This window comes from Chaetura pelagica, unplaced genomic scaffold (assembly GCF_000747805.2).
Source record: "Chaetura pelagica isolate M959 unplaced genomic scaffold, ChaPel_1.0 scaffold150, whole genome shotgun sequence".
Lineage (NCBI taxonomy): Eukaryota > Metazoa > Chordata > Aves > Apodiformes > Apodidae > Chaetura > Chaetura pelagica.
This window is the reverse complement of record NW_009952052.1, coordinates 4,190,977-4,208,746: the sequence shown is the minus strand read 5'-3', so window position 1 is coordinate 4,208,746 and position 17,770 is coordinate 4,190,977. Positions and strand designations below refer to the sequence as shown.

General features: G+C 36.1%; 1 protein-coding gene across 1 annotated transcript in view; it reads right to left on the bottom strand.

Moving 5' to 3' along the window:
- Positions 1–1,596: 1,596 nt before the first annotated feature.
- The window catches only part of MYO6 (myosin VI), a 78,995-nt gene continuing 62,821 nt past the window's right edge, over positions 1,597–17,770 (bottom strand). Inside the window, exons 28-34 of the mRNA XM_010003572.1 lie at positions 14,295–14,324; positions 13,786–13,824; positions 11,304–11,407; positions 9,787–9,918; positions 6,871–6,897; positions 3,738–3,956; positions 1,597–2,340 (exon numbers count right to left, since the gene is read on the bottom strand). Of these exons, the coding sequence (XP_010001874.1) occupies positions 2,141–2,340; positions 3,738–3,956; positions 6,871–6,897; positions 9,787–9,918; positions 11,304–11,407; positions 13,786–13,824; positions 14,295–14,324 (751 nt within the window). The 3' untranslated portion in view covers positions 1,597–2,140. The remainder of the gene's footprint in view (positions 2,341–3,737; positions 3,957–6,870; positions 6,898–9,786; positions 9,919–11,303; positions 11,408–13,785; positions 13,825–14,294; positions 14,325–17,770) is intronic.

Below are 17,770 nucleotides of genomic sequence, written 5' to 3'. Positions count from 1 at the left end.
TCTTATAAGATCTATTTCAAATATATATATACGCACACACATATATGTATATATATGAACTGAGACTGACTGTGTTAAATCTATATAGTAATAAATATAGGGTGGGGCGTCTCAGCCCAGTAAGATCAGTGATTTTTCTTCCTTGTATCACATAAACAGTCATAGCTTCTTGCAGTGCTAGGTTTCTGGAGACTGGAAGTTCTGAAAGTTTGGCTCCAATTCAGTAACACATGAAACCAGTAATTTGCATTTCACAAGCAGCACCTTTAAACCCATGCAACGCTCTAAAGGTTTGCGCACAACTCACTGGCCAGCAGTCTGGTGCACTTTCCTCTTCCAGCCAAATATTACTGCTTTGGTGAAGAATTTGTTTGGGTAAAATGAAAATATTTCTCTTGTTTGCAATCATATGACCAAAAAATCAAGTGGGCATGCAGCGGACACCAAGATTCCCTGAGGCAGCAGATGCACACAGAGGTCATGTATTCCTGAAAAGTCTCCACAGGTATTACAGTAGGGAGTGCATTCAGAACAACAAGCAGACTGTGGCATGCAAGCACAGCCTAAGGTCAGTAAGTCTGTAAGCATGGTGAGCTTTCTCTGTGCTCCAGAACTGTACCTCTAGAAAGTTATTCTTTAGGTACAGTTATGCATTTAGAAACCAAAGGTTCCAAGAGGTTTCAAACTGAGTAAACAGAGAGGAAATAATTTTGTAGTGTAAGCAAACTTTGTCAATTCATAGAGCAAGACTTAATTTTTAAATCAGCTTGAATAAGTAACTGGACATCAAGCTATTTCTATTTCAAATTCCTATCTAAGAGATAATAAATAATGAAGTTTAACTGGTTGAAATAATGGCCAGCATGGTGAAACAATGTTCACATAAGTGAAAAAGATGCATCTTAAAATTGTATGAAATTAATAATTCCCATCCATAAAAACTCCCAAAATAAACAGCTTAATAAGAGAACTGTTAGAAGCTATGAACCTTGACACAGGAGATAAAGCGCAGTGTCTGCATCACTGTGATACTCCAGTATACTAACAATTGCAGCTATTTCATCAGCACAAAGCATTAAGATGGTGTGTTATGTTATTGGACCAAATTGTTATGCAATCTAACAAAAGGTACAGACCTTGTGCATCTCATTACAATAAACAGGACATCTGAAGCTCAGGCATCAATACTCAGTTAAGCTACAGTGCCACCAAAAGGCTGAATGTCTTTCCCTTATGCTATCCTTAACCTTACATGCCTCCAGATAAAAGTCTTGGACACTTTCGCATAATATATTGAAATTACACTACCTGGATAAACAAACCATCCAAGAATTCCTAATGGAAATTTGGTCAGAAAAATAAGCCTAAAGGTAACTGATACTTAAAGAGAAAAAAGAAACTAAGAGAGAGGTGGTAGAAGCCCTATTGAGCAGTACATTCCTTGAGTACCTCCAATATTACTCACTATTGACATACACAAATGCTCTTCTCAGAATGTACAGAAAACTATTTATCTTAAACCAAGAGAGAATGCATTAAATAGGAACTTTTGTGTCTCTAGGAGGGTTTCTCATCAGTTTCTGAAAAGTCAGTAAATACAGACACTAACCAGTTTTCAAATCAGGACATAAAATGTCTCAGATTATACAAAAGTATACTCCAACTTCTCCAGAAGAGAAGTCAAAGCTAAGGCCTCACAATTCCAGTTATGAGAAACAGCATAACCTCTTTACTAGGCCACCACTTGAAGCCAACTATTCAGTGTTTTAAAGAGGGGTTTTTACAAAAAGGTGGTTGCAATACAGTTCTTTGTAATATGTAACCAAGTATAGACAGATTGCTTAAAAGTATTAAGAATAACAACAGAAAATGTTAAAGAAAATGCAACATATAAACAAAATGCAACAAACTACACTGAAATTTCTTCAAGGTCTTCATACCTAGTGAAGTTCACCACACAAATGGAACATCATAAAGTACAAATTAACAAACCACATGATTAATAAAATCTGTTCACTTTATATTAAATATCTCTAATATGCTCATAGAATGTTTACATCCTCTGCTGAACAGAGGAACTCTTCCCTTTGTATCACGGGCAGGGGTTCTCCTCTCCAACACTACTGTGCAAAGTGACCTTTTATTTCAGCAGGTTCTGCAGCATGGCTGTGGCATACGTGGGACGAGCCTGTCTGCTTGCAATTGCATTTTGGAGGTACTGGATCCCCCCACAGCGCTCCCAAATTTCTTCAAACTGTCTCGGCAAAATTTCAGCCCCTCGCTTTCGCGTTAAGCCAGTCTCTTCCAGATTCAGCTCACACATATCCATATCGTCCTTCCCTGAAATGGCAAAGGGGAAAGAGAAAAGTCTCTATCAAGCTTTTACATCCCTTCCAAGGTACCGTTAACAAAGGTTAGATCTTTGCTGATTTGATTTCCTCCCTCGAGCTCCAGTTTGTTAACAGACTTCAAAAGGTTTTTGTCTTTTTACACACAGACTAGACAAGCAGGATTGGAATAAACTAGTATCAGATGTTGCAACTGACAAAATTGTGCTTAAAAAGTGAGCAAAAAGAAACAACAGGAAGAAGTAAAAGAGTTCAGCATCTTGATATATTCTTGTGAAATCCACTACAGGAGGACAAGCACATTTGTTTTACACACACACTTCCTGTTTTACATGGTTTCACAGTGAACTACTCTTACTGTTTGTTTAACTGCAGCAAAGTTACTAAGAACTCAAGACTTTTTATCAAGCAGTCAGTGTTCTTAAGCAATCAACCTCCCATAGTAAACAAACAGTGTTTACCAAATGGGACTGACACAGGGAATCCAATGAAATGATGGGTGCAGCTGGCTTGCTGTATTCTAAGCTGATTTTTAAATAGGTGAACTATTGAAGGTAGTATTTACAACAGCAATGCTACTATTAGCTATGGGCTTTGACACTGAGCAGGCAACAGTTTGTATAAGGAATTATGTTTAAAATAATTAGCAGAAAACCAAGGAACTTTTGTCGCTAATGAAGTGTCAGTCTGGAGCTGAATACATTGGCTTTGGCCCCTGCCTCAGCCTTCAAGTAAAAAACAAAACCTAAAAAACCAGAACTGTAAACAGCATTTGTCCAGTGTTCTCTCCCCTCTTATTATCCTCCAGGAAAGGATGATACATTTCATTACCAAATAAATCTCTACCAATCCATTGCCACATTAAGGTTTTATTTTAAATGTTTATGATTATAAAGCTGTTCTCCCACACTAAGCAGTACAAATGTTTGTTATTAGCACCATACTATGGAAAGGCAAGACACCATATGAGCAAACTGGTTTGATATACACTGCTGTAATTTTTCAAAGCTAACTAAAAACCAATACAATGAAGAGCAGAACCTTCCCAGATAAACTGTGGTATTTTATCTTCATGCTGACTCCAGTTCAGTGAATAAATGGAGAACACTTAACATTAAAACCATTTATATTTGGATTCCCACTCTGTGTATGATTTCCCAGATTAAAGTACATGTACAAGTAAAATAGGTGAGCAGTCACATCTCCAAATGATATTCTGTAACATTTGGCCACCATTAACAGCAGTCCCAAATCCTCAAATTCTACCCAGACAAGATCTGCTGACAAAAAAAAAAAAAAGGATATGACTTGTATCCTCAACCTCCTTTTCTAAAGTAAGTTATCAACTCTAAACCTTTTCAACATTTGAATGTTGCTTTCAATACCAACCTGCTACCAGAAGAATGGGTGCTTTGTCAGGATGAAGTTCCATCTGTCGAGCAATCCATGGCCCATCAAAATGAGCATACCACCAGCCCTTCTTCTTGTTCTGGGGATCTTTGTACTGGTCTGCGGGACGGATGAAGGGAATGCGGAAGTAACGCTGCTGTCTGTTCATTTCAATCTCTTGTTGTCTGGCTGGTAGCTGGGTTGTTGGATTCTGTTGAGCTATCATTCAAAAAAACCCAAAAAACAAGCAAACAAAAAATAGAAAACAAGAAAAATGTATTAGGACTTCCTCAATTAATCAGCAAAGTAAAAAGCAAAACAAATGCATCAAAGAAAAATAAGTAAACCAAACCAAACCCCAAAAACCTTGGAGATTCTCTTTGAATACAAAGTCATCTGAAGTCTCATCAAACCTAAAAAGTATTTCTGTCTCATATCATGTGCATTCTATTAATCACTACGGTGAGGAAAGGTTCATCGTAACTATTGTATCTATACGAAAGTTGCTCAATGGACTCATTTAGGTACATTTAGACAAAATAAAGTGCTTAAAATAATCAGTAAGTGCCCTAGTTCAGTCCATTTCTTTGTGAAACAAGGTCACAGCACAAAGGAGCATTTTCAGTTACAAAAATATAAAGCACCACTTGAAGATTTTTGACAGGAGACACAGAAGGGTGTGTAATACTGTCAGAAATGAACAAATTGTTAAAAGAAATGTTGACAACAAACATCACTTACGAAGCTGTCACTAAGCATAACTTTCTGCCTAGATTCCTGTGTGCTAAACTCCAGCAAGTTTGCAGACCACACTAAATTGAGTGGGAGTGTTGATTTGCTCGAGTGTAGGAAGGCTCTGCAGAGAGATCTGGACAGGTCAGATTGACGGGCTGAGGTCAATGGGATGAGGTTTAACAAGACCAAGTGCCAGGTCCTGCACTTTGGCCACAATAACCCCAAGCAATGCTACAGGCTCGGGGAAGAGTGGCTGGAAAGCAGCCTGGTGAAAAAGGATCTGGGAGTACTGGTGGATGACCAGCTGAACATGAGCCAGGAGTGTGCCAAGGTGGCCAAGAAGGCCAATGGCATCCTGGCCTGTATCAAATACACTGTCCAGCAGGAGTAGGGAAGTGATTGTGCCCCTGTACTCGGCCCTGGTAAGGCCACAGCTTGAGTACCATGTTCAATTCTGGGCATACCACAGCATAAGAAAGACATTGAGGTCCTGAAGCAACGTCCAGAGAAGAGCAACGAGACTGGTGAGGGGTTTGGAGGGCATTTCATACAAGGAGTGGGTAAGGGAACTAGGGTTGTTTAATCTGAAGAAGAGAAGGCTCAGGGGAGATCTTACTGCTTTCTACAGCTACCTGAAGGGAAGCCAGTGTTGGTCTCTTCCCCAAGTAACCAGCATTAGGATGAGAAGAAACGGGTTTAATTTGTGCTAGGGGAAGTTTAGGTTGGATATCAGGAAAGCATTCTTTACTGAAAGAGTGGTGAGGCATTGGAATGGGCTGCCCAAGGGGGGTGGTGGAGGCACCATCCCTGGAGGAGTTCAAGAAGCACGTGGTATTTCAGGATATAGTTTAGTGGTTGTGGTAGTTGGATTACGGTTGAACTCAATGATCTGGAAGGTCTTTTCCAACGTAATGATTCTATGATTCTATTATTAGAATTACTCTAAGTCTGCTATCTTTTTTTAAGACATTGTTTATTTCAGACCTTTAAGATCTACAGACCAAACTTGGAGAGGAGATAATTACATAAAATCTTTAAAGTTTCATATATTTATTTTTTGTTGCTAAATATCTCCCATATGCATTTTTGGACTCCTGAATAAAAGCAAATATTCTCTAACCCATCAGTTATAAACAAATAATCTCTAACTTAACAGTTAACTCATCAGCTGATGAACTTTGTGTTATGTATACACTGTCATATTTAGTTTTAAATAGGACATGCTCTTACAAGCAAGACTCTTCCCTTTAATAACTGCATTTACTGCTTGTTACTGATCTTGTTTTAGTGTTTTACAAAACCAGTGTGAAAAATACTGTTTCAGAAATTCTGAATTTCTACGCCACCGCTACAGAAGAAAATCAGTATTAATAGTTCCATGTCTCACTATAAAGGGAATAATTAAAAGTTAATTCTTTGTTTTTGTCCATTGTCTCTTCAGCAGCAAAGCTAATTTTTGAGCTGAAATTAAATAAATGAAAAATGACAATCACTTCTAATGATGTATTTTTATAGTTATGAACAAGACTACTCAGATTTTTTCTAAATGTGAAGAATCTTAAAAAAATATGTACTGTACAAATCATACCCCCAATTTTTTCCACGTCTACATAAACACAAGGAAGACAACCAGAAGATTTTAATAGGTGAATTCTACTTTTATACATCAACTCTGACAAAAGACATTTTACAGGGATATTTAGTCTACAGTTTATACTAAATTAATTATAATTTCTGCAAGTTGCTTCAGCATTTGTCACAGCAGATTAGTGCTTTAGTTTTGTCAAATACATTTTGCACTGCATGGTAACTGCTAAGGCGTATTTCTACACCTATGCATACCTAAATCCAAGAGGAAATCTAGAGGACAGGAATACTAAGCAGCCAATATAGCCTCTACTTTTCAGTGATACAGAATTGTAGTTCTTTATTCAAAAGAAACCATCACCTGAATGTTAGTTTTTGTGGCAGGAAAATAGCTGTTATATTAAGCTGATTCCAGAGTTTTGCTACAACAGAGTCATGTGAAGAGTAAAAAATGCTATAATAAACATGGTATTTCTTGGGGAGGGGAAAAGGGAGGAGAGGCAGTGGGGAGGGGAAAAAAAGGAAAAAATAGATTATACCTTAAACTACATTAAAAAGTTAAGTTGTTCTCCCTTCCCATGACAGCTCAAATGGGTAGCATCTCATGAAAATAAGCAGTAAAATACATGTACATATTACTAGATTAACAGATAATCACCATCTGTTCAATAACTGCCAAATGGTAAAATAGATTTTTTTAACAATAAATTCTATGTACCCGTGTAGCAAAACACTGGATTAATTAGTTAGTATAGAGCTCTCAGTGTTCCTATTCTTCAAAGTTAGCTTAAATAGCCATCTCCCCACTTACGTGAGTTGCTCAAAAATGGTGCAAAATCTGTGAACAAATATTACATGTTGAACACAACATCAAAGTGCTGATCCTTTACAAATTATAGTTTAATTACCCCAACATTTTCACCAATGCTGATGATACACAAAAAGAAAATCAAGTTACACAATAAACCCAGATGTTGAGCTAAGTATTCCTATTAATCTATGATTCTATGATTTTTCTGCTTACTGACACATATGAAATGTCTCCTTTCTTCCAGTTTCATAGATTTCCAACTGCTTCTATTTTCATCAGGATTTAATTTTGAAATAGATTACTTCAATAATTTGCAATACCTGCTACAGAACTTCAGTTGTATACATGCTGAGCATAGATTGCTGTAACAAATCTGCTCATTAATTACTTTTTTATTTTTTATTTTTGACATTTCCATTTTGACATTGATTTCTATTGATACCAGATTTGCCTACTCCAATAATAATAATCAAACCACAGTTTACCTTCTATACTGAATGTATCATTTTAATTAAAGGATACCTGTAAAATCATATAACATTGGTGAAAAGACAAAAAGGAGATACTACATCATTTAAATCAAATACTCAGTGACACCCGAACGACTTTAAGCTTAAACATCTAAGAAATCAGAGTTCCCTCTTAGTATCTTCTCAGATCATTACGATACATAGATGTGAAATTCCTGTATAGTTTAATTATTTGCAATAGGAAAAATTACTTCTGATACTGACAAGTCCTTAAATGTCACCATTGGTGCCTTTATTCTGAACTGCGATGTCCTAACTTTTCTTCAGAAATGAGAAGCCACATTTCAAGAAAAGTAAAAAAATCTAATGAAAAACACTGAAAATAATGCTGTAAATGTTTAACTAAATTTGAAGAGATTGTGAATATTCCAAGCATAACTTGCACAAACCCAAAGATTTTCTGCACTTTCATACTTCCCATAAGCAATACTGAGCATGAATATTTATTTTACCCACTTAGCTCCTGACAGAACATGCAACCTCAAATTCAAAGCAACCCACCACTTTGCAGAAGTGCTTCAAATGCCTTTTCCTGCTGTTTCAGTCAGAACCTCTCCTAAGGACTTAGAACCACATTACTAGGCATGGCCACAAGGACCCATTTCACCATTCCAGTGAAGCCACTGAGGCGAGAACTACATAATTGAATGGCGCCCCAGAACAGTTGTCCCCAGACACCAAACCCTTGGCAAAACCGAGGAAGAGAAGGTGAGAGAAAGAAATTGAGAGAGTGGGAAGGAGTCAGTCCCAGTCCGTGCCCCTGGGTGGGGAGTGAGAGCTTCTGGGGAGCAGCAGCTCTGACTCACAGTGGGCAAAGGGACGGCAGCCTGACCCCCTCAGGTGGAAGAGCAGCCCCTGGGGAGCACCACAACCAGGAGCAGCAAACAGGGCCTGGCGCGGCAGTTCACGCAGGCAGGGTGTGCGGAACAAGGCACTGGCCCCCTCTTGGCTCAAGGTAAGAGCTCAGCTAGTGATCTTCACACACACACACCCCCAGAGAGGACCTAGCCATGGTATCTACTCAGGTGAAAACCACTGCCAGGAGGACAGTGGCAACGCAGAGGTGCCTCTCAAGAATGCAGCTGTCCAGGTCTCTGGCTGCACAGAATGTCTCAGCCTGTCAGTCATATCAGGGGATATCAGAGAGGCCACCTGCGTACGCGTGACCAGGTGAATGATTTACTCAGCCTAGTGGCTGAGCTGAAAGAGGAAGGGGAAAGATTACAGAGTATCCCGGATTGTGGAAGAGAAACAGATGGGTGGAGTAATACCCTACCATCCTTGAGACAAAGCCTTTGCTGTGATTCTGTTAATTTCTTTGATTCCTTTTATAACAATCACTGGATTCAAGGGAGACGAGAAGAATAACAATCCACTCTGTCAATATCACTCTAGAAACTGGCCACCTAATTTTCAGATCTGGCAATGTTAAACATTGTAACTCCTACACCTCCCTATTTAATTTAAAAGGCAATAAATACCCATCTGTGAAATCAGGAGAATGACAGTCTAATGAGAAAACAAGGACTACACAGTATCTGTCATCCCACCACCAAAAACTGCAATATCAATGCTCTTAGAATTTTTTTTTAAAAGAATGTAACCTGAAATATGCACAACCTTCAGTGATGTAAATGAGGAAATTACTAGCACCTTTCAAAAGTATCTACATCTAGGGCTATACATCTGTATCTTAGGGAAGAATAAAAGTATGAGATAAAAAAAAAACCTTGTCATCCATACTTCTTATTTTGTCTGGACCTCAAAGGTAATAGTGAATTATGCAACAAATGATTCCTTGTAATCTTTCTTTTTACAGCATCAAAAAAAGCCTAATGCAATTGTCTGATAGACTACTTGAGAACTATTTCTAGAATCTCTCTTCTACCCTTAGGTATAATGCTCTGTGTTGAACTATCACTAACTGCTCTCAGAAAACATTTGCATTTACAGAGGTCAAAACTAGTATGAACAACCGTAAAAGCAGGATTTCAAAAGTCTCAAAATACAAATCGCCGTTTCAGAAATGGGAAATTATCTTCCTCAATCCTAAGCAACACACCAACCAACACTTAGCAAAAATACCAGCAACTGCCAATACCAAATCAACAACTATTTTTAAGTTGGTACTAACTCTAAGCTGGTATGAGAAAAGGTTTTAAGGAGAGCTATTCAGTACATGTATCTGCATTTCCTATTCTATTTTCTGCAAAGTATTTGCCAGTTCCAATCTTTTCAAAGCATTTACCCTAAATCAATATAAAAAATATTCTTTAAAAATAGAAGAATTTCTTTCAACCTAGCAAAACCAAAATTCATTCTAGATACGTTTTCCTTAGGATATTGTCACCAAAATTATTATAAACACAAAATTATTTCTCCTCACCATAGTCTGTGACTGACTTGGGAGCACGTTGTTCTGTTTCCGCATTTCGTTTCTTATTCTTGGATTTCCAAGCATGATAGACCTTTAGCCTTCTGTGAAACTCTTCTCTGCAAGCTGCCAACAGTTCCAAATCTGTCTCAAAAATGATGAAAGATGGGGTTAATGAGAAAATCAGGAAAATTATTTATTAACTGCTTTTCTACATTGATAGGTAAGTAATTTTACATCATGTTGTTAACACAAATAGAACAGAATGGAAGAGAATATACCAAAGCCTCATTCTCTACACCAACAGGGCCTGTAGTTTATGGCCCAGAAAGTTCTCTGAGTGCTTTATATCTTTTTCTCCTTGAGAAGAATGGCAGACCCTGCAGTAGCTGTTCTATTGTGGGATTTGGAGCAGTGAAATGCTACAAGATGAAATGTTCACTATTTTCACTTTGCTAAATTTGGCTGTTGACATTATCACAAGCCAAGCAGTACAGAAACAGATAAAATTCCACAGCTGAACTTTATTTTTGCAACTGAAAAAAAGGGAAAATTAGCAACTCGACTGCTCAGATATAGGTTCTTTTTCCTCTTTATAAAATATATTTTATTTTCTTGAATTTCATGATACTAAGAGGCTGAAAAATTGTAAGGCTTTCCTGCAAGTCATCTAAGAGTATCCAAAGTGGCTTCACTAGGGATGAACATACATTAGCACCACATATTACTGCACCACCTATTCAGCTGAAAGCTTTGCCCCAGTCTTGCATATGCAGAAACAACAGAGACACAATTAGAATTTGGAGCTAACTTCGGGGTTTAAATACAAATAGAGAGAATGGGTTTGCTTCCAATTTCTACCTCCAGGGATATATTCTGATTTATCTTAAATAAGAAATTAACCAACTGTTTTCAATCAAAAGAGGAAGAAACAGTAATATTTAATAAAGGAATAATTATTATCTATTTCAGTCTTCATAACATTGGAGTGGAACTAATTGATGTCCTAACTGTGAGCTTCTAAAATTAAGTCACAAATTTTGAAATCAAAAAATAATCTGAACACCTAGGAAAACATTCAACAATGTGCTTTACATGGCATAGTTGCTTTTTTGTGATTTAGTGACAGCAAGAAGTGAGAGAAAAAAAATTTGCAGAACACAGAAATTCTAAAGAATAATAATTATTCTAAAGAATAATAACTATTATACCCTTAGTGGAAATACATAACACTGAGACAATTTAATTAAGAAATTATGTATTTTATGGCCCAAGGAGTTTAGCATCGTAAATATAACTAAAAGAGGGAAAAAAAAGGAAATTCTCTGTCCTCAACATGGAAATAGCTTCATTCACTTTTCTTTTTGGGGTAATAGAACGTTTAAAAATTATTTTTACATTGTTTCAAACCTGAAGAAATTTATGAGCAAGTGTTTATCTTTGTCACAGGAAGAGAGTAACACCTTTCATACGACTACAACTTGACTTCTTCCTCAAATCAGAAAACAGAAAAAAACCCAACAACTTACCACAAGAGGTATTGATTGTATCGCGAAGCTCTGCGTATTTCCACTTACTGAGATCATGCTTCTTAGTTCCAGCAGCAGCTTTTGTGGCTTGAACCGCAGGACCCCTACGATTATTTTAAAAATATGTATGTATTTTTTCAAGCAGGAAACAGGAATTGTTACAACAGGAGGAACAGATCCTACGATCAACACCGCAGCACACGTATTAGAATGAAAATCAGCAGCAGAGGGATTAAATTCAAAGGGCAAGTAACATATTATGTTCAGTATGTTCAAATGATTAAGAAAAAGTGAAAGCACCTTTTGCGTCCAAAGTCGCATCTGATTGGCTGCCTAGAGATTAAAAGGAATTGTCATTCACAGTTAGAAATTACGTGTGAAAAGATGCTAATTCTCCTCCTAAGTACCTCACCCGTGCTGATGTACATTTTCCTTGGTCAAGATGCAGAACACAGAAAACAAAGAGTAGTCATAATTCTATTTTAAAAAACAAACAAGGAAAACCATTGCTGAGGTAGACAAAAAGGGAGAAAAGGCGCTTCCTCTTCTGCTTAAAACTGCATTAGGACAAAATCCTTGTTTCAAGAGTAGAGAAAATATTGCACGCCTTTGATAAAAGTCAAATTTGAGAGAAGAAATCAAATTAATATTATATTAATTTTGTCTGAGAACAGCAATACATATTCTAAAGAAGGGGAAAAAAACACCAAAACAAACCCAAAATATTAAAGAGATACGACACAAAAAAAAGATCACCCTCAGAAGAAAGGCTGACCAGTATAAAAACATCTTCAACAGTATGTATAAAGTTACCCATGTAACAAACAAACAAACATTACATGTGTATGTGTAAAGATAAACCTGAAAAAAAATGAGTATTTGTTTTTCTTTACAATTATATGGATAAGAAGTGAAAGATGTCTCCCTTAGGAACAGCAAACTTCCCATGTTTTGTTTGGATATTCAAAACACTTCAAAGTTCAGTGACAATCAAGAGTACTTTTTAAACACTAAGGAATTCAAAAACAGATTTTACCAACCTCTGCCAATGTCCCTGACTAAGACCAAGAGGGAAATCGAATTATCATTCACAATCTCAGAGGATTTTGCAGAAGAAACTAGATTTTTATCAGGGTAGCAAAATAGTTGTTGCAGTATGTTCTATTAAATATTCACAAGAGAAAAACAAGACGAACAAAAAAACCCCTCAAAAACAGGCCTTTTCATTTAAGACTGGTTTTGCAGCAATACCTTTGTGGGACTGATACATTATTACAATATTTATAATCCAGTGAATGGTATTTCAAACTTTGTTTCTCATTAAAGGTCTTATGTGGGACTGTGAAGTTTTATGTTGGTTTTTTTTCGCTTTTTACTTAATGAGTTATAAACACATTTTCTGTGAAAAATTTCTCTATGCAGCTATAGCAGTTCTGAAAGCAGAGATAACAAATGCAATTTATTTTTAAGTTTCACAAAATGAAACAATCTGTTTAACCAAATGTTATGCTTAATAGCAACTGAACCATCTCTTCATTGTAATTAAAACTACTGAATGTTACTGTTTATTGCAGCATCAGCTTAATTATGCCTACTCATGCTACTCATCTGAGTCAACACAGCTTCCCTTTATGGTGTGTGAGAAGTCTGATATAAAAAATTGCCTCTTTGACTTTTAAATAGCATATAGCTAACGGACAGAAACTTTTCCTCACACTTAGCACAACTCATAATTGCAAACCAAATTGTTACACAGAAAGTCTCCTTCAAAATATAAATGTTGTTATTTGTCTATAATTGGCACACCTGTAGGACGTTCAAGGATTGCTGCTAAATGTAACTTCCGCTGCCTGGTGTCTAACCTTCTTGAATCTAATTGGAGAAATCCTAAGGATTTTCCTTATTTAGCAACACTACCCACCACTCTAAGAGTTTGCTTCATAATTTGGAGCAGCAGAACGAGGCTGTAAAATCTCTGGTTAAACTAGTAATCTTTAAGAGTGCTAATCCAATTGAATGGCTTAGCTTTCCATTGCAGTATTCCTCTGCACTCTGCGCTCTTCTGTTTTCTACATGACTTTAAGCTCAACAGTCTGGCAGGAAGAAGAGCATCAACACTTGACAATCAGTCACCACCACTCAGTCTGACAAAGTTACGTATCATTAACAGCAATTTCAGCCTTAAAAAAAAGAAGTAAATCAATCTCAAGTAAAAAGTTTTCAGCATATAAAGCAAAAAAACATAGTTAAGCAAGCATGCAGTAAGAAGCATTGCATTTTGAAATGCAATAAAAATAATTGCTGAAAAGAAGGTGTTGATAAAGAAAATGTTATTTGAAATAAATTATTTACTTATCCGCTTGGCACTTAAAAAACCCCAATTAGATTCCATTATGTTTTATTCCATAATAATTCAACCTATTTAATGTGTGATTTCTTTTTATTAAACAATTGATTCATTTGATGTGGTCTTCTCACCTACCTAGACAATATTTCTGACATTTCTGTGGCCATTTGTTCCCTATAAGAAAATTGACAAATAAGCATAAACCACACACATTAACGTAACACCAGCCTTTATAACTGTTAGTCTCTTGCCAACCAAACTGAGGCTAATTCAAGTGCAAAAAAAAACAAAAAAGGCAACATATTTGAAATAATTTTCATGCTTATATATAAATGTATATATTCCAGATTCTGTAAAGAGCAATAAATTACAATAGTGAAAAATTGATGGTACATGAAAAAGTTTAAACTAATTATATAATAATCTTCAAATAGATATTATTAGGTATATTGGATTATTAATTTTTTAGACATAAGTAAATTAATGGATATAAAGTATTACAAGCTGATTTGAAGTTTATAGATGCACAATAATAATGATTATTATGGGGTATTAGTAAACAGGAGGACAGTATCAATTTCCTTTGAATTAATTAGTGTTACGTTTTTTTCTATTAGAGTATTTGAATGGAAAAAATGCCATACGCAGTCATTTGCAGCTTTGCTCCATTGGCTCTGCAAACAGAAGACATTTGTGTTAGACTACTTCTATGTTTCTAATAATCTGAAGTGGGGAAAAGGCATGTATTTCCTGCTCTCTCACATATTATTTACTTTCTTATGATTCTTTTTTATTTTTAATACAGAAACAGGGTTCTATAGACCTTTTTTCTTCAGCTTGCTCAGTCAATCATGAAGGTTATATTATTTTTTTACAAGTTAAATTAAGATAACCTGGAAAAAAATGTACAAGTGAAAACTAACTCCACCCTTTCTCCCCTCAATTCCATCTTTCAAAATCAAAGATTATGAGACATGCTACTGATATATTTTATGCATGGATATGCACGTCGAAAGAAGTACCAGCAAACCTCAGGTAGCTGCTCTGAGAACAGGACAAATAGCATCTTCATGCAAACCGTGGAGAGACACTTGAGTCTAACTGAAGACACACATGCACACACAGGTAGCACTGAATGTGACACAAATTAGAATTTACTGGATTGTTCCAACACCTTCACTGAGGCTAGCTTATTTCAGGGATAAATACTGTACTGTATGTTTCAATAAAGCACAAAAATTAAAAAAAAAAATAAAAATATTGCACTGTTGAAAACAGGTATCAATAATTAATTTATTACTTAAGTTCTAAGCAGTTCTGTAATTTACCCCTAGGTGGAATAAATGCCTTTTTACACATGGTTTCAAATTGTGGATGAGTAACAAAATTGGATTAAGCTGCTAGAGATCCAGAATATACACCACAGAACAAGCACAAATAAAAATGCTCAATCTACTGCCAGGAAAAAAAACCAACACTTTTCTTCTTTGAAAAGAGCCTATGAGTACATTTATCAAAGAAACTACTAATACTTATGAAGCTTTAAATATCTATGAAAACTAATGGTGAACGCACCGAGGTATTGAGGAGAAAAGAAGTAGAGGCTCCTCATTTTCAAACATGACAAGACTTACATACCACATTCTTTAAAAATGACCAAAATGCAAGAGTTCCTTCGAAGTGGCATAAGAAAAAAAACACCTTGTTCTTACTATTTTACTCCACAGGTAGTAGAGCACAATGGGAAATACCCTTTTATTCATGCCAGTGTGTGAGAATAAAATTATTTTTATAAAATTGTATGAAAACACTGCAGAATCAGTATACTGGATGAATTCAGTATGGAATGATAGATACTTTATCTTACTACAGCAAAGTTTAACAGAAAAGGGAAATATACATACATGAAAGTTACAGTGAAATCAGTGTATCATTAGGTAACATGCAGGTCTTGAAACCAGAAAACGGCAGAATTTAACTACCTTAGTCTCTAGTAAAATTTTAATTTATGTGAGTTAACATAAGTTCTGAGAATTTATGTTTAAATTATTAAATTACATGTTTTGTTGAAACCAATAAATAGTTTTAATTTCAGAGAACTCCCACAGTTTCTACCTTTAAGCCAATTCCTACAGTTATGTCATATCTACCCTTTCATTTAGTAGAGGACACTGGGGTATGGGGAAAGTTTTAGTTTATTTTCAAACAAACGAAAACAAAATTAAATCAAAGGAGAAATTAAAAGAATTTTCTTGAGGTTTTGGACGTGCTTAAAAATCTTTGAGGTAGACTGCAGTAGAGAAATAAAAAAACTTGCTAATGAGCTAAAAAGAAATCTCATATAAGCAGAAAAATCTCTACTTTTTTCTAGGCATATATTATCTTGCTCAAGACCGGATTTACATTATTGTGCTAATTTGTTCATTCTGCACTTTCCAGTTATTCAGAAAATAGTCTTGTTCTTCTATTGTTAGGTACACAGCTGAGAGAAACTGGCAGTCATAACTATCAGAATGGTTAATTCATCATTAATATATAAATATATTAATACATAAATACCAGAATCATCCATGAGCAGTAGGAAACACTGTGGAGGTTAGAGCTTCACTGACAGAAAAGTTATTGAATTAGAATCATACAATGGTTTGGTTGGAAGGGACTTCAAAGATCACCTAGTTCCAAACCCTCTGCCATGGGGCCCCTCTCCCACTAAACCAGGTTGGTCAAAGCCCTATCCAATCACTCTTTGAACACTTCCCGGTCAGAGAAATCCACAGCTTCCATGGGCAACCTGTTCCAGTGTCTCACCATCCTCACAGGAAAGAATTCCTTCCTAATGTCTAATAAATCTACCCTCTTCCAGTTTAAAGCCATTCCTATTGCTAGGTGCTCTTTTAACAAGTCCCTCCCCAGCTGTAGGCCCTTTCAGACACTGGAAGGCCACTGTAAGGTCTCACATTCTCTAAGCTTTCCATGTCTAATGCCACCCTTCTCTCATATTTAAGATGTTTACCAGGTTGCAACACGAAAGTGACTTTGGGTTTACCTTCAGAGTACTGCACCAAAATCCAAAGAGGATAAGTATGAAAGACTCCAAAATGCTGTCTGTGAAGCTCCTGGACATGTAACTGAGCATGTTAAAGTCTTATCTGAGACAGTATGACAGCTGTGGTGTAACTGAGGGCAAAACATCAATGATTTTTGTAGAAATGTCTCAAAATCAATGTGCATGACAAAAAAAACCAAAACACCTCTCCCACATGTATACTGTAATTAAAAAAAAATATATATATATGTAGATAAAATCTGAGTAGCAAAGAACACACATCTGAGATCTTGAAATTTCATGGAAACACATAGGATTTTCTTACATCCCTTCCCTCAGCAACAACAAACTGAGCAGAGTAGCACTAATGAAGTCACCAATTATGTGATCATGTTTGCAGGTTCCATTATACAATTTGACTGGTAAGTACCATTTTTACTGGAACTTCTAAGTTTCTTCTAAGAATCACTCTTTACACATGAAGAGCTCTTGCTCTGCAGGCCGTGTAGATGTGAATACCAAAAGCCAAGCACTTCTTGTGATGCATCAAGTTCAAACAACGCAAAATAAAATGTGGAGACAATATTTAATTTTCAATCCCATCTATATTAAATATAGACATTCCACTTTGAGGAAGTTACCAGTCAGGACACAGAAATAACCACTATTCCTGCATTCAAAGAGGGCTTCTTGTTAAAAACACACACACATGCATTCACACTGTACTACTGGAACTGTCAGGTACCAAAATGGTTGTATTTTATTATTACTTACCAATGAAGAAATTCCATTTCCTACTTTAAATTAGTCATAAAAATCATAACTTAAATTGGTTGCCATCCTTTCCAGAACTCAAAAAGAGAAAGAGAACTGCAGTCGTATTCACAAACACTTACAAAACTACTGATGTAGCAAGATGCAAAATGAAGAGAGTCTTTAAGCAAAAGCAATCTATTTCTAACACATTTCACAAGTTAATTTGAAAAATATTCGAATGCAGTGACTGAAAAGGTCTGTTTAATTAGAAAGTCACATAAACCCAAGAGCATAGTCTTCTCCAAGGGATCAGGATCG